At 34.6% G+C, this 27412-nt stretch overlaps 1 protein-coding gene across 15 annotated transcripts in view; it reads right to left on the bottom strand.

Annotated features, from left to right (window-relative positions):
- MLIP (muscular LMNA interacting protein) overlaps positions 1-27412 on the bottom strand; it is a 257064-nt gene that overhangs the window by 74586 nt on the left and 155066 nt on the right. For all 15 annotated transcript variants that reach the window (XM_050789010.1, XM_050789004.1, XM_050789008.1 and 12 more), the window contains 2 exons: positions 24320-24364; positions 3848-3892 (listed from right to left, as the gene is read on the bottom strand). In XM_050789010.1, the coding sequence (XP_050644967.1) occupies positions 3848-3892; positions 24320-24364 (90 nt within the window). The remainder of the gene's footprint in view (positions 1-3847; positions 3893-24319; positions 24365-27412) is intronic.

Below are 27412 nucleotides of genomic sequence, written 5' to 3'. Positions count from 1 at the left end.
GTTTTGTGCTCTCTAAAGTATTCCATCCTGGACAACAGTGAACATTTTGTAACGGCATGAAATTTCAAAAGCAAAAGGCAAATATCATCTAAACCAGGCTCCCCTACTGCCAAAGAAGACCAGGGTTTACCTACCTTGGGGAGCCTAACTTGTGTGTTATCTTATGCAGGGAAAAAGACCCCACTGGCCTTTGTTAATATCTTTGTGGTGATTCAGCTCAACAGCCAGGAAAGCTTTGTGAAGGTTTAACCTAGATCCTAGATATTTCCTTTCCTTTTGCTCCTTTTAATATGCTACAGGAAGCACAATTCACAGCTGTGAAAACTTCAATACTCTAACTGACCCTACCCAGTCTCGTCTTCAGTAAGTACTCACATTTTCCAGGCAGTGCAAAAACACTAGGCAGAGTCAGACACAGGAGGTACCCAGTGAAAGTAATGCTTCCATAGAGGCCCTGTTTCCAAACTCCTTAATTCATCCTTTCTTATTTTCCTTGAATTATCTAAAATCAATAATAACGATTCCTTTTCCAAAGCTACACAAAGCAAGGATGAACACTGATGCTGGTGACCCTAGATAATCTATTTAACTCCATAAGCCTCTGTTTCTTTTTCTGTAAAAATGGCTGCTCATATTATCTCTTCATCATTCACAGATTTTATGTGCAAAAATAACCTCTCCCTGTCTATAGGAGTATACTGACGACTCCACATTTTATGATATGTGAGCCTTACAATAATCCCTTCAGGTTGACAGAGTCGTTATTCCAATCGCCAGTGAATAGGTGGGAATTTCCGATATTTTCATCTCTAATTTCCTTTCCAGTTCTGATTGACTGCAGTGCAGTTTAATAGAAGAAGAGAAGCTAAGACTGGTGAACTAGCTTCACATGGGCTTCCAAAACAGTCTCCCAAGCCCAACTCTAAATCATTTGGCTTCCAGAGTAAACAACGGAAATATTTTAACAGTAAGGGTCATGGTTCTATTTCTTCTTTCCCTTTGAATTCTGAATTGGCACACTTGCAATAAAAGCAAGCAAACAAATCAGCCAAGTTAAAAATTTGAAAGCATGAGAAAATGATATATCTTTAAAAAGTTAAATCTCAAAAGCAATTTGGGAATTGCATTAAGCTTGTGGTACCATAGCAATCTGTCATATATTTTCTCTTCAACACACTTACTACACTTACCTCCTAAAAGAGGAGTCAAATAATTTTAACTATTTACTGTTGGTTTTACACAAAACAAATATTTGTTTATGTAATTTAACTATAAAATATCATACATTTCCAATAACTTTGTTTTTATGTGTTATACATGCACACATATTTACTCATATAAACAAAGATGTGTATATATAAACAATCAGAATTACCTCATATGTCATCTATACGTGTGTGTATATTGTAAACACATACATATATAAAAATATAAATATATATATCTCAAAGTTTTGTTTATCAAAGGCATTCTTATTTACTCATATTATTCAGAACTTAAAGAGTTCATGATGGCAAATATTGAAAATTCATTCATAAAAATGAAAAAATTATAACTTTATAGTGTTACTTAAGTGTAAAAATATTCTAAACCCTTAGTGAAGTACATGCCCTGTAAGACATCTTACATACAATCATTTTCCACTATTTATTCCATTCTCAGGTAGTATTAATATAAACACAGGGTTAATGTCATGAAATAGAAACCAAAGTTATTGAATTAAATAATTATATCAGTACAAGACATGTTCATTTTTTTAATATGATCTGCTTGCTTGATAATAATCCCTTCACAAACCTACCTATATCTCAAGGGCATTTTGAGATTAAAACTTAATTTAAAACTTGGTTAAGAAATGCCTTGAACTCCTTAGAGAAAAGGACTTAAGTAAATGAAGGAAATTATTATAAAAGTCATTCAAAGCAATGCTTTGTAGTTTTGCCCCTAGAGAAAACAAGCAATAGGATTATTTTATTGGGCAAAAAGTAAGTGTGTTTTAATTGCATTCACAATGAGTTGTTTTACTATATCTCATTTTATAAAATCATCATATATATACGTGTGTGTGTGTATATATATATATATATTTGCCACTTTGAAATCATTTCTTAAAGTATTAAACCAAGAACTTACATGTATGTAAAATACACACTTACACATGTATATATAGTCCAGCAACATCTAAAATCTGTATTTTATATACTATACTGAGTGAAACTATATATGGCAATGTGTAAAACATTCTTTATTTCCATACTCTAAATAAACAAATATATCATTTTAAATATTAAAATAATTGTAGTAATATTTCCATTTCTAAAGTGGGAAGTCATTCAGCCTCATTATGTTATTGCAGTGCTTGTTTCCATGGCAACTCCTTCAACTTCACTATGTTAGTAACCATCAATTCACAGCCCTGGAAGGGCCTGGAAAGTTCGCAATAGAATGCTCTCGCTGTTCAATTAAGAAATTGAAAGCCAGACTCCCAGACTTTTGCTTACCCACTGTCAGCCAGCTAGTTAATGTCAGAGCAGGAAGTATAAGGTGGGTCTTCTGATACTCATCCCAGATTCTTTCAAGTATACTATATTGCCCCCCGCCCCCCAGTGTTCTAAACCAACTGAAACTAATGCACACACACATTCAAACACATGCCATATACACACTATATGTATAAACAGCAGTATACCCAATGGGATTGATTGAATCAAGCTATTTTAAAAGTCAAACAATGCTTTTTATGATTTCTCAGTATTACAAATAAATATATTGTAATTATTTCTATTGGGATAATAATGACAAGACAATTTGTCGGCTGTGGCTATAGGACACCAAAACAATTTCTTTAAAAGGGGAATATCAGTTAATGTTTCAAACTGTTTTACTAGAAATTTCCATTAATTTTAGTGAAGATATCTATTATTCAGGAATTTACAGTTTTAGACAATAAACATCCAAAGATATTAAGAAAATCTTTGACCAGTGATATATAGGAAACTTATTTCATGACTTAAATTTGGTAACCACTGTAAGAATAAGAAATACAAAATGCTATAAGAGAAAATAATTCTCCCATTTAATCAAATTTTATCTTCAAATAACAGATTCTAGAGTCTGAATCTGTGCTGCCCAATGTAGTCACTAGCCCCACTCTTGAGCTCTTGTAACTAGGCAGAATTGAGATTTACTGCAAATGTAAAATATGCAATAATTCAAAGACTCTTCCCCAAAACAGTAATGTAAAAAAATCTCGATTTTTTTACTGCTTATCCATTGAAATGATATTTATATAACATTAAGTAAAATATTTTATGAAAATTAACACTACCCGTTCCATTTTACTTTTTTAATGTGGCTACTAGAAGTTTTAAAATTACATATGTGGCTTACATTTGTCATTCATGTTGTATTTTTATTGCTCAGCACTGATCTAGACCAGTTGCATGCTAATTCTCCTGTGTGAAATATCTATTTCTTATATCCAAAAACAATCCTACTCAATCATGACCTTCTCCTTAAACTCTTTTTGGATCTTTTCCTTTAAAGAGTGAGCGCTCTTCTTTAAATTCTAGTAACATCTTTCACCTGACCTCACAATCTCTTCTAATGCCTCTACTTGGATGTAAGTTACTAGCAAGTAAAGTATGTGTGTAGTTTTATGTATGTTTGTCACCTGCAAAACAACCACCATGGAGCTTTTGGAAAGTATCAGTAAAATTTGATTAGACAAGTAAGTGAATAAAAATATATGTAGTAAATGTATTCTTTTTTTCACTTTTACTTAGGTAAAGCTCTCTTGAGAGATCAGAATTTGCAGAAGTAGATCTGTGACTTAGAAGATACGTACCAGCTGACTCTCAGATACTGTAGAAGATGGTGAGGAGAGATTTGCCTGCAAAACATAAACATGGTGTGTGTTTAGTGAAACTCATAATTTATTAAAATATTTATGTGTTTAAGTATTTTGAAGTTTGCTTAGTATTAAAGAATTCTATGTCCATGATAGGATTTTGAAAAGTATAAAGGAAAAGGAAAAATATCATTATGCCACCAAAGAAATGATTTTTAATATTTTTGGTATATTGCCATAAATATTTTTCCTATGTATTTTTATTCAGCCCACATAATAGTGAATATGATGTTTATATGCTGCTTTTCCTTCTCATTTTCTTAACATAAGCATTATAACATGACATCAAAAATTCTTCAAGGTTACATAACATTTCATTCTTTGTATACTTCACATTTTAATCAAACATACCAGTATCATTGCTATTTCTATTTATTTAAAGCAAATTGAAACAAATAACATATATTTCTTTAAAGTATTGTTATATAAAAAGTAAAGCATAACAAAGTTTTATGATTTGAGAATAAAAATGACTTGGTTTTTAGAAATGTTTAAAGAAGAGATAAATATTGTATCTTTGTCATTGGCTCCTGTATTTCAATCCTTTCATCTGGATTTAGTTTCTTTCATTTTTAAAAATGTTATCTCATTGTCATAAGAACATTTAACATGAAATCTGTAGTCTGAACACGTTTGTAAGTACACAATACAGTATTGTTGACTATAGGTGCAATGTCGTATGGCAGATCTCTAGAACTTATTCATCTTATTTAGCTGACACTTCATGTTGATTAGTAACTTCCCATTTCCCCCTGCTCCCTAGTTTCCTTCTTACTACAGTAAAGGTTTTGGTGGTTTTTTCAGATCTTACTGTCTTGGATGTTGTCTGAAAATGTTTTTTATCATGTTCTCATTCTTAAGTGAGAGTCCAACTGGACACACAATTCCAGGGTAATAGCATTTCTGTCTTTTGCAGGTGCTGTGCCACAGACTTTGGCTTTTGTTGTTGTTGGCCTAAATGTTATAACTTGGAGGATCAACTGTCTTCAAATTTGGTTAACATTTAAAGTTTATCTCCGTGACATTCTGTAATTTCACTTTGATGTGCCTTGGTATAGATTTCTTTTTATGGTTTTCTGGGGGTCTTGTTATGTTCCTTTATTCTCAGCATGCATATCTTCTGAAAAATCCTACATGACTATCTCTTCAAATGCTGCCATTCTCCCATTTTATCTAATCTCTTGTTATTGAGCTTCTATTAAATATATAATAATGTGCCACACAATGATGTTTCAGTTGATGATGGACCTCATATATGACAGGGTTCCCATAAGATTATAATGGAGCTAAAACTATTCCTGTCACCTAGTAACGTCTTAAGGATCTTGACTCTGTGTAGGCCTAAGCTAATGTGTATGTTTGTGTCTTAGGGTTTAACAAAAAAAGCTTAAAGAGTATAATAAATAAAAAATAAAAGTTTGAAATAGAAAAAATTTATAGAATAAGGGTGTAAAAAGTATTTTTGTACAGCTGTATAATGCATTTGTGTTTCAAGCCATGTGTTGCTACAAAAGAATAAAAACGTTTTAAAAATTAAGAAGCTTATAAAATAAAAAATCTACAGTAAGCTAAGGTTTATTGTTGAAGAAAGAAAAAACATAAAGTTAATGTAGTGTACAGTGTTGTCTACAGTAGTGTACAGTAATAACCTTAGTTCTTCACATTCAGTCACCACTAACTCATTGATTCACCCAGAGAAACCTCCAGTCCTGCAGACTCCATTCATGGCAAGTGCACTATACAGATACACAACTTTTTATCTTTTACACTGTATTTTTACCATGCCTTTTCTTTGTTTAGATATATAAATACCATTGTGTTACAATTGCCCACAGTATTCAATACAGTAACGTGCTGCATAGGTTTGTAGCCTAGCAGCAATATGCTAAACCATATAGCCTAGGTGTGTAGTGGGCTATATCATTTAGGTTCACGTATGTACATTTTTTTTAAAAATTTGAGACGGAGTCTCCCTCTGTCACCAGGCTGGAGTGCAGCGGCACAATCGGCTCACTGCGACCTACACCTCTCGGTTTCAAGTGATTCCCCTGCCTCAGCCTCCGGAATAGCTGGGACTACAGGTGCGTGCCACCACACCTGGCTAATTTTTTGTATTTTTTTTAGTAGAGACAGCGTTTCACCATGTTGGCCAAGATGGTCTCGGTATATACACTTTGATGCTCACGTAATGATGAAATCACCTAGTGATGTGTTTTTCAGACCGTCTCTCCACAGTTAAGTGAAACATGACTGTATTTTGGGCCTTCTGAAATCCTCTCCCATTTATCTCAAACTCATTTTTATATTTTTGTCTCTTTATACTGTATTCTGGATGGTTTTTGCATATAAGCCTGACAGTTAACTTATTTTTCTTTAACTGCATATTAGTATGTTTAACATGACAATTGAAATTAATGTCTTAATAATTGACTTTTCACTTCTAGAAGTTCTACCTGGGTCTTCTTCAAATCTTGTCTTATAATATCTATAATTCATTGTAATGTTTAACGTTTTAAATATATCTATATGACAGTTTTCCAGATTTGTTATAGTCCCCCCTCGTTAAATACCATGTTGCTTATATTTGCTGATTCTCCCTCATGTTCTTCAGTTATTTTGTGTGCTTTTTAATTTTCTATTTTGAGTAATTTTGGTAATTTGGATTTCTTTAGATATCCAAGAAGCCCTGGTTGGGAAACCATCCCTGCAGTACCTTTGCCCTCATTGGACCGTAGGAGTTGCACAGGTTCTGGACCAGTTACCATTTTATTGCCTCATCCTGATTTTCCTATATCTCAAGGTGGCAGATCCCCCACATTATCACATAATCCCCAAATTATCATAGGTTTGGAGTCCCATTTTCTCATGGGTGACTTTTTCTTATCACCCAAGAATGTAGAGTAGGGGTTATTTTTTAAATTATCTTTTTCCTCTTTCATGCTTCATAGTCAATACGGCCTTGTAGGTTATAGAATTACGCAATAGATTCCCACATATGTCTTAAACTTGTTACACAGTAAAAGTTATAACCTAAGCTCCTGGGTCCTGGCACCTAGCATCTGATGTACACATGTTCTATGAGAACTTTAGGTTCTTTTTAATATTCTAACCTTGAAATGGTCAGGCTCTGTGTCCCCACCCAAATCTTATCTTGAATTAAAACCTGCATAATCCCCACATGTTGAGGGCAGGAACTGGTGGGAGGTGATTGGATCACGGGGGCAGTTCCCCCATGCTAATCTCATGATGGAGAGTGAGTTCTCGCAAAAGCTGATGGTTTTATAAGGGGTTCTTTGCCCTTTGCCTACATTTCTCTCTCCTGCCACCATGTGAAGAAAGTCCTTGCTTCTCCTTCGCTTTCTCCCATGATTGTAAGTTTCCTGAGGTTTCCCCAGCCATGCAGAACTGTGAGTCAAGTAAACCTCTTTTCTTTATAAATTACCCAGTCTCGGGTAGTTCTTTATAGCAGTATGAAAATGGACTAATGCAAACTTAGAAGTCCCACTTCATTTATGGCACCCAGGGATTAGTTATGTTTTATCAAGCATTTCTGCATTTACATGGGAGGCTAAACTTTCATAGCAGCCTAACCTTCCGTTTCGACAGGAACCGGTCAGCATACAGATGAATAATTATAAATATGCTTGGTTAAAGTACAATAAGTTATGTTCCTAAAATATTTCTATTTTTGAAATCGCAAATATTTCAGAGCTTATTTTGATGTATCATTGCATTGTTTTAATCTCTGAGAGATCAACAATAACTGAAAACTGAAAGCCTCATGGTTCCATGTTATCAACAAGTATGAATCACCAAACAATGATAAGGCACATGAAGTCCTTTGTACACAGCGTCTAACATTGTTTGTTTTCTGCGTTTTGACTCATGCCATTCTTACAGGTGCCACTGCTTGCTGCCATTCCTGGCTGCTTGATGGCAGTAGGGTATCTTGGCTAAGTGCTCCGCTTATCTAATTGCTGTGGGCCGGGCTAGTGTGCACTGAGGTTTAGGAAAATTGCCCTTCAGAATATCCATCATGGTGTTTTTGTCAGTTCACCTAAGGTTTCATTAAACCTCATAATCGAATACAGGTAATAATAATGATTTCTTCTAAAATATTAGGTTTTTTACTATTTAACAATTTTTTCTTATTGCACTAATGAAGGCATTCTCTATTGATCCCTTAAGTTAAATGAATAGCTTCTGTGAAATATGCTGAATTAAATGCATCATAACTGAAAAAAAATTTTTACCTCAATCATTACAGGTAAGAAGTTACATATTAATAATAAAGTACTCAAACAATTTGTATTACTAATATTTTTCAGTATATTGTACTAAATAATACCAAATTATTATCATAGGGAAAAGGGAGAAAAGGCTCAAACATATTAATTAAATTAGGAAAATATCTAAATATCTTTTTATGGAGTCTCTGTAAGTCCCCCAAATTCCCTCACTGGGAATCATGACATAATAATAAGATGCTTTAGACACCCCTAGACACTTTTATTTCATCCAGTATTATGAACTCTGTATCACTGCTATCAGAAACTTCCCAGAGAAAGTGCAAAATTAAATGCAAACCACGAAGTGGAGTGGATATGCATAATACTAAACAGATTTGTCCTTAGCAAAGAGGAAGAATAGTGACTTATATGTTTTATCACTAAAGTAACCAAGTTTTTTCAATGAAGCCAATTACGTCCAATCTTTTGAGAAGCCACCCTCTGCATGTCTAATGCAGGTTAATGCTGTTTATTGGAAGTTATAGCTATAATTATGTCATTAATATTGTAGCAATTATTTTCCAAAATGTGAGGAGAGATTGTGTGGTGAACTAAGCAGGTGATGGGAAAAGATTGCTACATTTGAAAACCTGCATCACCTGAATAAAGGCGGAGAAGAAACTTGAAATACCTAAAAATAAATTTGAAATTGGATTTGAACAACATTAAAATTTTGGTCATTCATATCTCTCCAGGTTAACACTAACTGGGAAGAGTAACATTTGAGGTAAGTATAAGAATGGCTCTTGTGTGAAATAAAAATTTATAATCTATATTCTACAGCCTTTGACATTGTTTTAATCATAGAAGAAAAAATAATGAGAGAAAGAGAGAGATGGGCTTTAGCCATTGCTGTATCCTTTAAAAAAAAAAAAAAACTTAAAAAACTAACAGAACAGTCAAAAAAATAATGAAGGTAAAAAAATTTTATTTCAAAAAAATCAATTTAAGAATTAAGTTATATGGAAACTAAAAGAATTAGAGACTAAGTAAAGGTAAAGATTTGAAATCCATCGAAAGATAAATTCCTACACAAGGCACTACTTGTCCCAAGCCAGCTTTGGAGAAACCTTTTCATCTCCCAAAGACTTGACGCCAAAGGCACACAAAGAACAGCCACGCTCCTTATTCATCATCTAGATTTCCCATTCCTTGCAATCTGCACCATTTCACATTCATGACAAGTGTCTTTTGGTCGGCATCACTCTAACAGACACCATCTTGGGGGCCTGGGGGAAAAATCAAGCTGGATTCAATAAAAAGTGTCAAACAGTTGCCTTTTCTTTCTGTACTCTGGTACTCTACTTTTAGCATGCTTTTTTCCCTTTCAGTAGTCATGTCCCTTCCACCTGAATATAATGTCAGGTTTGATACCATTAAGATGCTTCTTTTCCGTTTTTCTCTGTTGACTCTAACTGTCCTGAATCTTCCTTTCTCAAAGCTCAGAGAACTCTAATCAGTGATAACATGCTAATTGAATTACGTTATTTCTCCCGGTCAAGACTGATGTACAGTTAAGCAGAAAGACAACACTCAAAATATGAATTGGGCAGTTAGTTATTACTGAGTGCTAAGCTTAGCATTGAGGACACATAAAATTACGAAATGATAAAGACACTGTCTTACTCTTAACCTGGAGAGTGTTCCTATTATTTGTACATAAGGCACTACTCAAAAAAAATGAATCCATGTTGAAAATGTTAGATGCCAAGGCCATTTGATATATTATGACACATCATGTCTTCCTTACTTTGAACTGCTTATTCTTACTATCTATAGAACTTACCCTGTCTAAGAGTTGGAGGTTGCAGTGAGTCAAGATCACGCCACTGCACTCCAGCCTGGCAACAGAGAGAGACTCCATCTCAAAAAAAAAAAAAGACCTTACCCTGTCTAAACATCTCACTAAAGACCATTTTCTAAGTTAGTAATATATCCTCCATAATATCTAATATAAAGAGTAGATATAGAAATTTTTTAAAGTTTGATTCTTTAAGATAGGGAATGATGATTCTAACTTGTCATGAACATAGTTGGTAGACAGTACAAGTGGGCATAGGTGACCAGTGAAAGTCATAGTTTATATGTGCAAATAGGGAAATAAAAGATCAGATCAAGGGGAAGTTTGTCTGAAATAAGGCACCTTCCCATTTGATGAAATCTAAAATGGCAAGGAAAAGGATACAAGGCAGAAGGTTGTCTCATTCACTCTTCTCTGCCTCCTCATCTAGCAGAATGCAGAAGACTATCTTCCATTTCCTCCTTAACCCTATCATACATACATATACTGCAGAAATATTTCTGAATAATTAGAAAAGGAAATAAGTAATGATCAGTCAAGTGGAATTTCTTGCTTAAATTGTTCCCAATTCTTCCTATAACTCATCAAATCTCTGGCCTCATCCTGCAGCGAAGCAGATCTGGACCTGATTTGGATTAATTCACCCCTCGTCCTAAGATCTATGACTGCATTATTGCACATCACCTCTGAAACACTCCAGCATAGCAACGTTTCCAAGCATAGCAACGAGAAGAGTGTGTGAGCTGGTGAAAGTGGAGATGACCTTTATTTGAATATCTGTATATATAGTGGAAAATATTATTAATAAAGTTTGACACATTTTTTCAATATATTCTGATATTTTGGAAGGAATGTATTCCATTGTAATGATATTTTTCTGTCTCTCAAGCTCATTAAAATGACATCTTACCTGTATGCTATCTAATATTTAATAACTCCATCTCAGATATTTCCTCTGCACTTAAAAGTAATTTATAAAATGGAGAGGATTTATAAAATAAGTTGTTATCAGTAGAATGTGATTCCAACTAAGAGTTTTTGATGCATTAGTAATAGGACCAAATACTACCCTATTTTCAGAGGTTGTTCTTTATTAAGAAAGCATACTATGGTTTTGAATTATATAAATGTGACAAATTTATACTGGTAGTTAATAAAACATAATAAACATTTAGAAGGTCACATATAATGCAAAGACAAAAAATTCCCTCTACAAAGTTCATAGAATGAAAATAAAATGAAATTGAATTTTAATAGATAATTCATCCCTGAGGGCTGGAGCAAGATGGTAGAATAGAAACTTACAGTGTTCATACCTCCCACAGGAATACCACATTTTAGCAGCTATCTGCACAGAGAAAATGGCCCCCTCAAGAACCAAATCTAGTGAGCAATCATAGTACCTAGTTTTAACTTCATATTGCTGAAAGAGGCATTGAAGGGGGTTGGAAAGACAGTCCTGAATTGTTGATGCCACCCTTCCCCCCAACTCCCCAGTAGTGGCCATGCAGCATAGAGAGTCTGTGCATTTGGGAAAGGGAGAGCACAGCAACTGGGGGACATTACATTGAACTCAGTGCTGCCTTTTAACAGAAGAAAGCAAAACTATGCTGGGCTCAGCCAGTGCCCACAGATGGAGAGAGCATTTGGAGTAGGCCTGCCCAGAGGGGAACTGCCCATCCCAGCAGTTAGAAGTTGACTTTCTTGGCAAGGCTCACCACCATGGGCAAAAGTGCTCTGGGATTCTAGGCAAACCTGAAAGTCTAGGAAATAAGGACTGTAATTCCTAGGCAACTCCTAGTACTGCACTGAGTTCAGAGCCAGTAGACTAGGGTGGCACATAACTTAGGGAGATACCAACTGGCATGGCCAAGAGAGTACATGTGCTATTTCTTCCCCAACTCCACACAGTGCTGCTCACAGCAACAAAAGTGACTCCTTGCTTCTGCTTAAGGAGAGGAGAATGAAGAGTAAAGAGGACTTTGTCTTACATCTTGGAGATCATCTCATCCACAGATGGACTGAGTACCAAGCAGAGCTATGATGCCCCCATTACCTGCTCTAGCTCATGATGTTATTAGGTATATCCTGGGCAAAAAGAGAACCCACTGCCTTGAAGGGAAAGACTAGTCTTGGCAGGACTCATCACTTGCTGACTAAAGGGCTGTTGGGTACTGAATAACCAGCAGTGATACTCAGGTAGTATACCATGGGCCTTGGGCTCTGAGATGGGCTGACTGCAGGTGTGACCCATCACATTCTCAGTTGTTGTGGCTACAGTAACAGACTCCTTCTGTCTGAGAAAAGCATAGGGAAAAGTAAAGGGAACTTTGTCATGCACCTTAGGTACCAGGTTGACCACAGGGAGGTAGAACAATAAACAGGCTCTTGGGGTCCCTGAATCCAGGCATAGGCTCTTACACATCATTTCTGGACCAGCCCTGGGCCAGAAGGGAGCCCATTGCCCTGAAGAGTGAGTCCCCAGCCTGGAAGCATTTCCCACAAGCGGACTAAAGAGCCCTTGGGCTTTTAGTGAACATCAGTGGTGGCCTGATGTTCACTAAAAAAGACTGCCGCCCGGGCCCATGCGCTAGTGGTGCTGGTAGCCACAGGGAGAGGCTCTTCTGCCTGTGGAAAGGGGAGGGAAAAACAGAAAGAACTTTGTATCGTGACTTGAGTGCTAGCTTAGCTTCAGAGAAATAGTACTTCAGGTAAATTTCTAAGGTTTTTGACTCTAAACCCTGCCTCCCAGATAGCATCTGCAGAACTGCAGAGGGCCTGCGGGAACTTGCCACAGGGGTGCATGCATCTCACCCCCAGTTCCAGGCAGCTCAGTACAGAAAGAGAGACTTTATTTCTCTGGGGGAAAGTAAGGGAAAAACTAAAAGTCTCTGCCTGACAATTCAAAGACAGGCATAAGCAAGCCCAAATTGTCCAGACTACAAAAAATACCTAACTCTTCAACGTCGAGACACTGACAAACATCCACGAGCATCAAGAGCATCCAGAAAAACATAACCTCATAAAACAAACTAAATAAGGCACCAGAAACCAATCATGGAAGAACAAGGATATGTGACCTTTCAGACAGAAAATTCAAAATAGCTGTGTTGAGAAAACTCAAAGAAATTCAAGGTAACACAGAGAAGGAATTTAGAACTCCATTAGATAAATTTAACAAAGAGATTGAAATAATTAAAACAAAATCAAGCAGAAATACTGGACTTGCAAAATGCAATTGACATATTGCAGAATGCATCAGAGTCCTTTAATAGCAGGACTGACCAAGAAGAAGAAAGAATTAATGAGCTTGAAGGCAGGTAATTTGAAAATGTGCACAGTCAGAGGAGACAAAAAAGAATAAAAAACAGTGAAGCACACTTTCAGTATTTAGAAAATAGCTTCAAAAGGGCAAATCTAAGAGTTATTGGCCTTGAAGATGAGGTAGAGAAAGAAACAAGGGTAGGAGATAGGAGTAGAAAGTTTATTCAAAGGTACAATAACAGAGAACTTCCCAAACATAGAGAAAGATATCAAGTACAGGAAGGTTATAGAACACCAAGCAGATTTAACCCAAGGAAGACGACCTCAAGGCATTTAATAATCAAGTTCCCAAAAGTAAAGGATAAAGAAAGGATCCTAAAAGCAGAAAGAGAAAAGAAACAACGCACAATGGAGCTCCAATATGTCCAGCAGCAGACTTTTCAGTGGAAACATTACAGGCCAGGAGATAGTCACATGACATATTTAAAGTGTTGAAGAAAAACAAACAAACAAAAAACCTTTTACCGAAGAATTGTATATCTGGTGAAAATATCCTCCAAGCATGAAAGAGAAATAAAGACCTTCCCAGAAAACAAAAGCTGAGGGATTTCATTAACACCAGAACTGCTAGAGTGGGCTCTTCAATTTGAAAGAAAAGAACATTAATGAGCAAGAAGAAATCATCAGAAGATACAAAAACTCACTGGTAATAGTAGGCATACAGAAAAACACAGAATATTATAACACTGTAATTGTGGTATGTAAACTACTTTTAAGTAAAAAGACTCAATGATGAACCAGTCAAAAATAATAACGACAACTTCTTAAGACATAGTATAATAAGACATTTAAAAAAGTTAAAAAGCAGGGACATGAAGTTAAAGTGTAGGGTTTTTATTAGTTTTCTTTTTGTATGTTTGTTTGTTTATGCAATTAGTGTCAAGTATTGTCATCAGTTTAAAATCATGAATAGTATAGTATTTACAAGCCTCATGGTAACCTCAAATTTAAAAACATACAACAGATACACAAAATATAAAAAAGTAAGAAATTAAAGCATACCACCAGAGAAAATCACATTCACGAAAAGAAAGGAAAAAGGGAAAGAAAAAAGAGAATACCACAAAACAACCAGAAAACTAATAACAAAAGGGCAGGGGCAAGTCCCTACTTATCAATAATATCATTCAATGTGTGAGAACTAAACTGTCCAATCAAAAGTCATAGAGTGGCTGAATGGATGAAAAACAACCCAATCACCTGTTGCCTACAGGAAACACACTTAGCCTGTAAACATACTCACAGAGTGAAAATAAAGGGATGGAAAAAAGATATATTCCATGCCAATGAAAACCAAAATAGAGCACAAATAGCTATACTTATATCAGACAAAATAGATACCAACACAAAAACTGAAGAAGAGACAAAGAACGTCATTATATAATGATAAAGAGTCAGTTCAGCAAAAGGCTATAATGGTTGCAAACTTGTATGCAACCAACACTGGAGCACCCAGATATATAAAGCAAATACTATTAGAGCTAAAGAGAGACATAGACCTCAATACAATAATAACTGGAGACTTCAACACCCCAATTTTAGCATTGGACAGATCTCCCAGACAGAAAATCAACAGAGAAACATCAGACTTAATCTATACTATAGACCAAATGGACCTAATAGATATTTACAGAATGTTTTATCCAACAGCTATACATGCCTCAACACATGCTTCTCCTTAGCACATGGATCATTCTCAAGGATAGACCATATGTTAGGTCACAAAACAAGTCTTAAAACATTCAAAAAATTAAAACAGTATCAAGCATCTTCTCTGACCACCAGGAGATTAAGCTAGAAATCAATAGCAACAGGAAATTTGGAAACTATACAAACAAATGGAAATTAAACAATATGCTCCTGAATGACCAGTGAGTCAATGAAGAAATTAAGAAAGAAATTGAAAGATTTCTTTAAACAAGTGATAATGGAAATGCAAAATACCAAAACCTACAGGATATAGCAAAGCAGTGCTAACAGGGAAATGTATAGCTGTAAGTTCCTACATAAAAACAAACTTTGAATAACCTAATAAAACACCTTAAACAACTAGAAAGGCAAGAGCAAACCAAACCCAAAATTAGTAGAAGAAAAATAATAAATATGAGAACAGAAATAAATAAACTTGAAACAAAGAAAGCAATTCAAAAGATCAATGAAACAAAAAGGTGATTTTTGAAAAGATAAAGAAAATTGACAAATCTTTAGGCAGACAAATAAAGACAAAAAAGGGAAGAAACACAAATAAAATCAGCAATGAAAATGAAAACATTACAATGGAAACTACAGAATTTTTTTTCCTCATGAACTTTTTTTATTATTTTATTTTACTTTATTTTATGTTAAGTTTCAAGATACATGTGCAAGACATGCAGATTAGTTTCCCATCTAAACGTGCGCTGTGGCGGTTTCTACACCTATCAACCCATGACTTAGGCATTAAGCCCCACATGCATTAGCTATTTATCCTGATGCTCTCCCTCTCCCTACCCTCCCGAGAGGCCCCAGTGTGTGTTGTTCCCCCGCCACCCTGCCCGTGTCTATGTGTTCTTATTGTTCAGCTCCCACTTATAAGTGAGAATATGTGGTGTTTGGTTTTCTGTTCCTGTATTAGTTTGTTGAGGCTAAAGGCTTCCAGCTCCATCCATGCTCCTGCAAAAGACATGATCTTTTTCCTTTCTATGGCTGCACAGTATTCCATGGTGTATATGTACCACATTTTCTTCATCCAGTCTCTCATTGATGGGCATTTGGATTGATTCCATCTTTTTGCTATTGTGAATAGTGCTGCAATGAACATACACTTGCATATGTCTTTATAACAGAATGACTTATATTATTCCTTTGCATATGTACTCAGTAATGGGACTGCTGGGTGAAATGGTATTTCTGGTTCTAGGACTTTGAGGAATCACCACACTGTCTTCCACAATGGTTGAAATAATTTACATTCCCACCAACAGTGTAAAAGCATTTCTGTTTCTCCACAGCCTCACCAGCATCTGTTGTTTCTTGACTTTTTTAATAATTGCCATTCTGACTGGTGTGAGATGGTATCTCATTGTGGTTTTGATTTGTGTTTCTCTAATGATCAGCGATGTTGAGCTATTTTCATGTTTGTTAGCTGCATAAATGTCTTCTTTTGACAATTGTCTGTTCACATCCTTTGCCCACCTTTTAGTGGGGTTGTTTGGTTTTCTCTTTTAAATTTGTTTAAGTTCCTTGTAGATTCTGGATATTAGACCTTTGTCAGATGGATAGATAGTAAAAATTTCTCCCATTCTCTAGGTTGTCTGTTCACTCTGATGATAATTTCTTTTGCTGTGCAAAAGCTCTTTAATTAGATCCCATTTGTCAATTTTTGCTTTTGATGAAATTACTTTTGAAGTTTTCATCATGAAATCTTTGCTGGTGCCAGTCCTGAATGGTATTGCCTAGATTTTCTTCTAGGGTTTTTATAGTTTGAGGCTTTACATTTAAATCTTTAATTCATCTTGAGTTAATTTTTGTATAAGGTGTAAGGAAGGGGTCCAGTTTCAATTTTCTGCATATGGCTAGCCAGTTTTCCCAGAACCATTTATTAAATAGGGAATATTTTCCCCATTGCTTGTTTTTGTCAGGTTTGTTGAAGAGCAGATAGTTGTAGATGTGCAGTCTTATTCCTGAGATCTCTGTTCTGTTCCATTGGTCTATGTGTCTGTTTTTGTACAAATACCATGCTGTTTTGGTTACTGTAGCCTTGTAGTATAGTTTGAAGTAGGGTAGCATGATGCCTCCAGCTTTGTTCTTTTTGCTTAGGATTGTCTTGGCTATACAGCCTCTTTTTTGGTTTCATATGAATTTTTAAGTTTTTTTTTTCCTAATTCTGTGAAGAATGTCAATGGTAGTTTAATGGGAATAGCATTGAATCTAGAAATTACTTTGGGCAGTATGGCCATTTTCACAATATTGATTCTTTCTATCCAGGAGCATGGAATGAAACCACAGAAATTTAAAGGATTATTAGTAGCTACTGTGAGCAACTATATGCCAATGTGTTGGAAAATCTAGAGAAAATTGATAAATTCCTAGATACATACAACCTATCAAGACTGAACCATGAAGAAATCCAATGCCTGAACAGATCAATAACAACTAATGAAATCAAAGCTGTAATAAAAAGTCTGCCAGTAAAGCAAAGCCCGGGACCCAGTGGCTTCACTGCTGAATTCTATGAAACATTTAAAGAACTAATACGAATTTGACTTAAACTATTCGGAAAAAAAAATAAAGGAGAAGGGAATACTACAAATCTCATTCTATAATGAGACCAGTGTTACTCTGATACCAAAGCCAGAAAGATACATCAAACAAAGAATATTGCAGGCCAATGTCTCTGATGAATATTGATGCAAAAATCCTCAATAAAATGCTAGCAAAACAAATTCAACAATGCCTTAAAAAGATTATTCATCATGATCAAGTAGGATTTATCACAGGGATGCTAAGATGGTTTAACATATGCAAATTAATCAATGTGATATGTCATATCAACAAAATAAAGGGCAAAAACCATATGATCCTTGATGCTGAAAAAGCATTTGATAAAATTCAACATCTCTTCATGATAAATAAAACTCTCAAAAAACTGGGTACAGAAGGAGTATATATAAACATAATAAAAGTCATATGTGACAGAGCCACAGCTAGAATCATACAGAATGAGGAAAACCTGAAAGCTTTTCTTTTAAGATATGGAATATGACTAGGATGTCCACTGTCACCACTGTTATTCAACACATAACTGGAAGTTGTAGCTAGTGCAATCAGACAAGCGAAAAAATAAAGGGCACCTAAATTGGAAAGAAAGAAGTCAAATTATCCTTGTTTGCAGATGATATGATCTTATATTTGGAAAAACCTAACGACTCCACCCAAAACTATTAGAACTGATAAATGAATTCAGTAAAGGTGCAGGATACAAAATCAACATACAAAAAGCAGTAGCATTTCTACATGCCCACAGTGAACAATCTAAAAAAGAAGTCAAAAGAGTAATATCATGTACAATAATAGTCACAAGTAAAAGCAAAAATCTAGGAACTCACTTAACCAAAGAAGTGAAAAATCTCTACAATGAAAACTATAAAACGCTGATGAAAGAAATTGAAGAGGACACACACAAAAAATGAAATATATCCCATGTTCTTGGATTTAAAGAATCAATATTGTTATAATGTCCATACTACCCAAAGTAATCTACAGATTCAAAACAATTCCTATCAAAATATCAATGACATTCTTCATAAAAATAGAATAAACAATCCTAAAATTTATGGGGAACCACAAAAGACCCAGAATCACCAAAGCTATCCTGAGAAAAAGGAACAAAACTGAAGAAGTCATTATCTGACTTCGAATTCTACTACAGAGCTATAGTAACCAAAACAATATGGTACTGGCATAAAAACAGACTCATAGACCAATGGAACAGAATAGAGAACCCAGAAACAAATTTGCTCACTTACGGTGAACTCGTTTTTGACAAAGGTGGCAAGAACACACATAAGGAAGATAGTCTTTTCAATGAATGATGCTGGGAAAGCTGGGTGTCCATATGCAAAAGAATAAAACTAGACCCCTATATCTTGCAATACACAAAAATCAAATCAAATGAATTAAATACTTAAACCTAAGACCTCAAACTATGAGACTACTACAAGAGAACATCAGAAAAACTTTCCAAGACATTCTTCTGGGCAAAAATTTCTCCAATAATACCCCACAGGCACTGGAAACCAAAGCAAAAATGGACAAATGAGATCATATCATGTTAAAAAGCTTCTGCCCAGCAAAGGAAACAACAAACTGAAGGAATAATACACAGGATGGGAAAAAATATTTGCAAACTACTCATCTGAGAAGGGATTAATAACCAGAATATGTAAGGAGTTCAAACAACTCTATAAAAAGTATAATAATTGTAGTTTAAAATGGGCAAAAGATTTCAGTAGACATTTCTCAAAAGGAGACATCCGTATGGCAAACAGGCATATGAAAAGATGCTCAACATCACTGATCCTCAGAGAAATGTTAATCAAAACTACACTGAGATATTATCTCACTCCAGTTAAAATGGGTTTAATCCAAAAGACAGGCAATCACAAACGCTTATGAGCATATGGAGAAAAGGGAACCCTCGTATACTGTCGGTGGGACTGTACACCACCAATTAGTACGACCACTATAAAGAACAACTTCAAGGTTCCTCAGAAAATGAAAAAGAAAGAGCTGCCATGTATGATCCAACAATCCCACTGCTGGTTATATGCCCAAAAGAAAGAAAATACGTATATTAAAGAGGTATCTGCACTCACATGTTTGCCACAGCACTGTTTACAATATCTAAGATTTAGAAGCAACCTAAGTGTCCTTCAACAGGTGAATGAATAAAGAAAACATGGTACTTATACACAGTGGAGTACTATTCAGCCATTATAAAGAATGAGATCTTGTCATTTGCTACAACATGTATGGAACTGGAGGTCATTATGTTAAATGAAATAAGCCAGGCACAGAAAGACAAGCAACACATGTTCTCACTTATTTGTGGGATCTGAAAATCAAAACAATTGAACTCATGGAGATAGAGAGTAGAAGAATGGTTACCAGAGGCTGAGAATGGTGGGAGTTGCTTTGGGGTGGGGAGGTAGGGATGGTTATTGAGTACAAAAAAAATAGAAAGAATTAACAAGACATGGTATTTGATAGCACAACCAAGTGACTATAGTCAATAATAATTTTATCGTACATTTTAAAATAACTAAAAGAGTATAATCAGATTATTTGTAACACAAAGAATAAAAGCTTGAGGGCACAGATACCCCATTTTCCACGATGTAATTATTATGCATTGCGTTCCTATATCAAAATATCTCATGTACTCCATATATAACTACTATGTACCCACAAAAATAAATATATTAAAAATTTGTTTAGAAAGGAAATCTATTTATTTACATGAAGGAAATAAACTTTAAAAATGATTTTCAATAAGAAATAACTCTCTTATACCTTATCTGATATATTATGAGTTAATGTACATTTAAGCTCATGATTTGAAACCCTGGAAAGAGTAAATCACTATCATTTTAGATGTTAATATGACCAAATATGAAATTATTCTTTCTAAGTTTAGGCTGAAGGTTATTGGGCATGAAGAAATAATTTGGAGCCAGGGTATAAATATGAATGGATAAAATATTTAAAGAATGCAAACTATTTCCATATGTACTTACACTTCTACAAGTATATAGAAGTATCAATGGCAGAAACTTTGACATGAAGAAAACTTGGGTTGGGTTTTGCCTACTCTGACTTCTCAGACTTGTTTTCCCCCTCAGTATAATGGAAATTTTAAAATAATAATACCCACCTCATAGTTTTGGTATACGGTTTAAATGAGATAGTTAAGCTTTATTTTCAAGGTAAGAGCTCAAAATATTAGTTATTATTATTGTTGAATTTAGCATCTTTTTAAAATAATCGAATGAAATAAATTAATCAATCCTGCAAGTGACCAAAGGCTCACTCCCTGTTCAACATATTGTTAGCCCAGTTACAATTCTATTACACTTAAAAGAATCCCAATTAAATTATTTTAAAATAGCCTGCATTTTAAGACCACCACAGACTGGAGAAAACCTTTACTTTAATTAGTCTGAATTAGTGTTGCTCTTACTGCACCTGGCTCATCCTAAAAAACAGACTGTATGAAATGTCACAATATGTGCAATAAAGACCCAAAGAAAGAAACATTATTGTGAGTTGATTTTCCTTGTTTATTTTTCTTTTTTTTCTTTTTTTTTTCCAGAGAAGACAGTCTTTCACCAAAGGCCTATAAAGCGGAATTAGCCATACACTTTCTTATTCTTTTATTAAACCATTATAATTATCCCAGGAAAACTGGAAAACCTACGAATACATTGAAAACTAGCAAATTTGTAAGTTGGTTTTAACATCAATAGGTTCTCTGGCTACCTCCTCTCTATTTCTACAATAAAGTTTCTTGCTCATTTACTATTTTAACTGTTTACTATCTGTCTTATCATTGGAATATATGCTTCAGAAATTGGCATCCTGTCATTGTGTTCACTCCTCTCACCCCAGTGACTCCTCAGTGAATGGTACTTGGTAGACACTCAATAAATATTTGTTGAATCAATGAATAGTGGTGGAAAACTGAATAACAGGGCTAGAAATAGTGACTAGTTTTTCTACTAGTCTTGATCCATAGATTATATACTATATCTTTTTAATTTTATTTTTTAATTGACAAATAATCATTGTACATATCCATGGGCTGCATAGTGGTGTTTTGAGACATATAATGTGTAGTAATCAGATATACTTTTAAAGAGCCTCCACAAATAGGAATTTTAGGTGGTCAGTACTAACTTGTTCAGGATATCCTCAAGTGTAACCAAACTTTTTTTTCTTGGCTCTAATTTATGTCTTCCCTTTATTCAACCTCCTCTGTGGTATAGGAGTTGGTAACCTGCATGATCCCTGCCTTTGAATTTAATCTAAGAATATTTACAAAGTCAAGGACTCACTGAGTCCCAGCAGGTGTATACTCTGAAGATGACAACTTTCTCCAAAGTTTGAAGACAGATGGTGAAATATTGAAATGTTACAGAAATAGACTTCTCAGAGTCGCTTTTTAGTTGTCATGGGAAAGAGAGAAGTATATAGTGATAAATGAATTAATTAAATCACAGCTAGTAAACTCATACTTAAAGTGAGACATCCCATAACTGAGTCAATACAAATATTAGAATTTTTAGAAGAAAATATTACAGTGTCATTCTTTTTAAAAAATCAGAACATACTGTATTTAAGACATACAAGATAAGCTCTTGTTCACTCAAGACTAAAGCTTATAGCTAAAGTGGACTTCTGCTCTAAAATTTAATCTTTTCTCCTCAAACTAAATGTATCAGACATCACCTAGTAAATTGTAATAACTACAGCCGAATATGTACAAATATGACTAATCCGAGAGCCGGCGCCAAACTAGTTTTGACCTTTCGTTGTAAAATGATCCCTTATGGTCTTCCAAAAGACACGGACGTATTTTAGGGGCCACAAACAACAATTCAAATGTCATGTTGTAAAATAAAGTAAAAACAAAGCTTCTTACTCAAGAAACGAATTTTAATTAAGGTCAAGAATCTTATCTGAATTAGAGTTTATATTTGTTCTGGCCTATACTGAAGCTGTTTGATGGTTCATTCTTAACTTTGAATAACTTAAATGCTCTCACAACATTAAAGGCATGAAAGTTAACATGCTTTAATTAAGTATGATAATTGATTGAAAGTAAAGAATAATTTCAAATAATTTCTAACTATGGAGATTGAAGAAGTCGCTCCAGAATCATTTCAATTGCTACCAAATTAACCACTCCCAGAGAGGAATGGATAATGACAACAACTCTCTGAACCTATTGAAAACTAATCTAATTAGAGACATTTTGCTGAAATGCCAGAGTAGGTAAGATAAGAAGGTGAGTGACAGAGCAAAAATTCCAGTGACTTTTTTGGGGGTCTGGCTCTTGTAAAATGTATTAGTCACAAAAAGTATAGAAACACCTTTAGGAAACTTTCTTTTCTTGTACTCAATAACGAATCAAGGAATTCAATTAAATCAAGATACTTCTAGTCTTCCAAAGATAGATAAGAGGAAGAGAAGAAAGGAGGTGTGAATAAAGGAAAAAGGGAAAGGAAAGAAAAAGCTTTTAGTTATCGAGCAATTCCTTTGTATCAGGATTGCATTAAGGGCTTTTCATAGATTAGCTAATATAAATCTTACGTAAGAAAATTATTAGTATCCCCATTTCATAGATGAAGAAACAAAGGCACAGAAAGGTAAAATGGTGAGTAATTTTCCCAGAATCAGATAGCTACCTAAAAGCAACACTGATTTTAAACTTGGGTCTAGTCTACTAAATGCCTTCATTATTTTTAAGTATTACTCTCAATGGCTTCCAATAATAATGAAAAATAACAGTGAAACTTCCAGAAAATGGTCTAAGCAGTGTTCCTACCCACATCCTCTGAACACGATTTTCTGGATGTTATAAAATTTAGTAATTTCACCCAGTTTATTACTTTCCTTGGGGAGATTCAAATGGAGGAAGAACTGTATAAATTACAATGATGATATGGCACAAAATACACATTTAATAACTATTTACTCTTCATAATTATGATAAAAACTACAAATGCGTAACTTAAATGGAATAGTTTACTAATTTGTTTTAGACTTAAAACTAAATACTTACTAAGGAGTTAATCTTGTTTCTACTAGAATACATTTGGTCAGAAGCAGAAGTTGACCACATGATGGAAAATACAATTATTAGGTGAGTGAACACTGGAGTTGGGATGAGGCTATGTATGTGTATGTCTAACACACTCAGAGCCAGCTACTCATAATTATTTGACTTGAATGTGAGTCTATATCTATCCATGATCGATCTGTTTTTGCTCAAAAGTGGAAATTGGTTTATTTGTTAATAATTTAAATGCAGGAAAGCAACAAAATAGTCAAAGTTGATTAAACTGGCAATCCCATTAGAAATGGAAAAATCTTAATATTTCAAGTATATGAGTTGACTATTCGATAAGCATAATAAACCATTACAAAAATGAAAATGTCATCTAAGTGTTGATAACTAGAAAATCAGGAAGCAGGTGTGGCAGTTCTGTTTTATTTAGCTAAACTAATCCAACTAGATCTCAGTTAAGAACAAATTTATTTGATAAGCATACCTGATGTTTTATCTCTGACATAACCTGATTTTCTGTATCTGAGCCAATCATATCATCCTACCCTTTAACTTATTTAAAAAATCAATTAATTCTATTTAAATTACTGTATAATTGTGTTCTCTCCAAAGTATACACAGGCACCCATTTGAAAAACAGTGTGTATAATTATAAAGGTACTTACATATTTGGTTTCTCGACCAGCTGCTCTTGGAAGAGTTGTGGGAGTCTGTATGAAAATAAAAACAATTATACTTCTGAAATAATAAAGTAAATAATAATAGACTTAACGTCTGGAATGTGTTCACCTTCTTCTCAATTGAGACTTTCTAAACATTGGTCTCTCTATACAATATCTTTTTTTGAAAATTATTTTATAAAATGATATCACTTGATTATTCTTTTCACTGACTTTATCTATCAACTTTCTGCTAATTTCTCCTTATTTATTGATGATGTTAACTCATAGATCATAATAGTTCTTTCCTCACATTTCTTCTGTAATTTTTGCCTATTTCAAAACTCATGTAGAAATCTCTGTCTTTTCAACTTTTTGAGCTCCTCAATTCCAAAGATGTTCTCATCTACTCCATTTCAATCATTCACTCCCAGAAAGCTTCTTAATTTTACCTTCGCCAGTAAAACAGAAACTCTCAGAAATTTCAATTACAAATGTCCCACACTCAGACCTCTACCTCCTATCCATCATCTTCATTTCTCTAATGCTGCTAGTACAACATCCACATCATTGGGACTTCCAAATCACTGACCTTCATCAGCGTTATTCCGGCTTTACCTCTTAGCTCGTATTATTTAATATTATAAGTCATTTTAATACTTCTATTTTTTTATCTTCTCTCTTCCTGTGACAAGTTCACTTCCAAAAAAAAGAACTCAACCCTAAATTGGCCTTGCCATCCATTTTTCTCCATACTTGTATCTGAGATGCAAAACATTGTTGGAGAAACTCTTTCAAACAAATTAATTAATTTTATTTTAAATTAATAATTATCAATTTCAAATGTGCATTTGGTACTGCCCCAAATTCTGCTTTTGTAGGCCCACTTTCTGAGATGAAATAGCTATTTGATTCATTCATCCACTCAACACATATTTATTGTGCATCTACTGTGTGCCAGTCACTGTTCCACACCCCTGGGACTTATTGGTAAACAGAAGAGAAAAAATGTCCCACCATTGAGGAGTTCACATTCTGGAAGAAGAGAAATAAGCAATGAAATCATAAATAAGTAAATTATATGTTAGAAAGGAATAAATGCAATGAAAAAGAGTAGAAATAATTTGAAGCCTAGGGCAATATATGCGCTTCCAGATAAAAATTTATTTGCTTCTATAAAATACCTCATATTTTTCTGGACCACCTAGATGTTAAGGAGGTCAAGAGTGCTGGGAGTTTACAATTTTAAATTAGATGATCAGTGTTGAGAAGGTGACATTTGAAGGAGACTTCAACGACTTGAAGGAGTAAGGGAGTTGAGTGTGTGGTATTCTAAATAAAGAGCATTCTAACAAGAGGGAACAAGGGCAAAGTTTCTAAGGTGGATTTTCTCCACTGAGAATTGTGGATAGAAAACTGGAAATAATCTTTCCATAAAGGACAATAAAAAACTGACCAATATATTGAAAAATATTTAATCAAATACATCAATGAACTAAAAAGAGAGCTAATAATTGCTGGGCAAAATCAAAAGAGGATGGGAACCTGAAGAGAGAAGTTCAGCATTTCAGAACTGCTTTTGCCCTGGGGATGTTTGCAAATAATGATGAGTTGCTTGAGAAGCTAACCCAAACTTTTGATATCTCACAGGTATATATAGAGAAAAGTCAACCAGGGCTCGCCAAGAACAGATTGGGTCCCTAGGAGTAAGAGTGACCCAGAAGACTCACATAGTCTTCAGCCTGGTATCAAATCATCTGAAGATGACTGTCCAGAAAAAAATAATCTCAGAACCTTAAATTAAATTCAGGTAGTTTTTTCTTGCTAGTGCTCCCAGTGTCTGACAGAAACAACAAAAAAAGACTTTCTATGGAAAGGTAATATCATATGAAGTCTCCATTTCTATTAAGAAATTTTCAAATAGGATATCTAGCATACCATCAGATTCAGATACACAAAAATGCAAGACAATGTGAATGAGGATGAGCGGAAATAATAAACAACCAAAAAAAAAAAAGACCCCCAGAGATTAAGACATGTGTCTTTTCAGAACCAGACTGAAAACAACCATACTTAACCATGATTTTGGAGATGAAGGCAGAACATTTTTCACAGTATGATAGAAACTATAAAAAGATCAGTGATATAACTGATTTGAAAAGAAACTAATGTGCTAAGACAGGAGCATGCTTGACACATCCAAGGCACAACAAGGAGGCTAGTGGGCTGGGATGGAGTGAGTAAAGGAGAGAGTTGGAAGAAAAAGGCAATCACAGAAGCATTGGGGCACCAGACCATACAGGCCCTTCCAGGACCTTGTGAGGACTTTGCTTATATTCTGAGGGAAATGTGTAAGCACTTCTGGCTTTAAATAGAGGAGGGTCATGATCTGACTTATGCTTTAAAAGGTTCTCTGCATTTCATGTGTTAAGAATAAACTATTGTGAGTCAGAGGTATAGGGACAAAACTCTTGTACTATCCAACAAAACACAGCGGCTCAGTAGTGCAGAAGCCATGAAATAACCATAGTCGACATCTTCTGAAGCTGTAGAAACAGGATTTCTATAGAAGAGATGTGAAATGTGAGAGGAGGAGAAGAATAAAACATGACACCAACGTTTTTGGCCTTGAGCAAATGAAAGAGTAAAATTCTACCAATGGAGATGAGAAGGCAACATATGGAATCATTTTGTCAGAGAAAATCTAGATTTTATTTGTATGCATATTGAGGATAAGACATTTGTTAGAAGTCTAAATGGAAATGAAGAGTAGGTATTTGGAAGTCTGCAGTTTGAGAGAGAATCGTGGACTAGAAATAGAGTTGTCAGCATATATGTAGTTAGTTTTTATAACATAAAACAGAGTGAGATCACCAAAGGAATGAATATACAGAGAAATGAGATGTTTGAGGACTCATGACTAGAGCATTCCAACATTAACAGTTTGTGAAGAAGAAGATGAACCAGCAAAGGAGACTAAGAAATAATAACAAAAAGGGAGATAGAGGAAAAACAGATAGAGTAAGGCATTCTAAAATACTCTAGAGGGAAAATGTATCAAAGAGGAGGGTGTGAGCAACTGTCTCAAATTCTGTTGCT

Source organism: Macaca thibetana, chromosome 4 (assembly GCF_024542745.1).
Source record: "Macaca thibetana thibetana isolate TM-01 chromosome 4, ASM2454274v1, whole genome shotgun sequence".
NCBI lineage: Eukaryota > Metazoa > Chordata > Mammalia > Primates > Cercopithecidae > Macaca > Macaca thibetana.
This window is presented reverse-complemented; position numbering and strand designations above follow the sequence as displayed.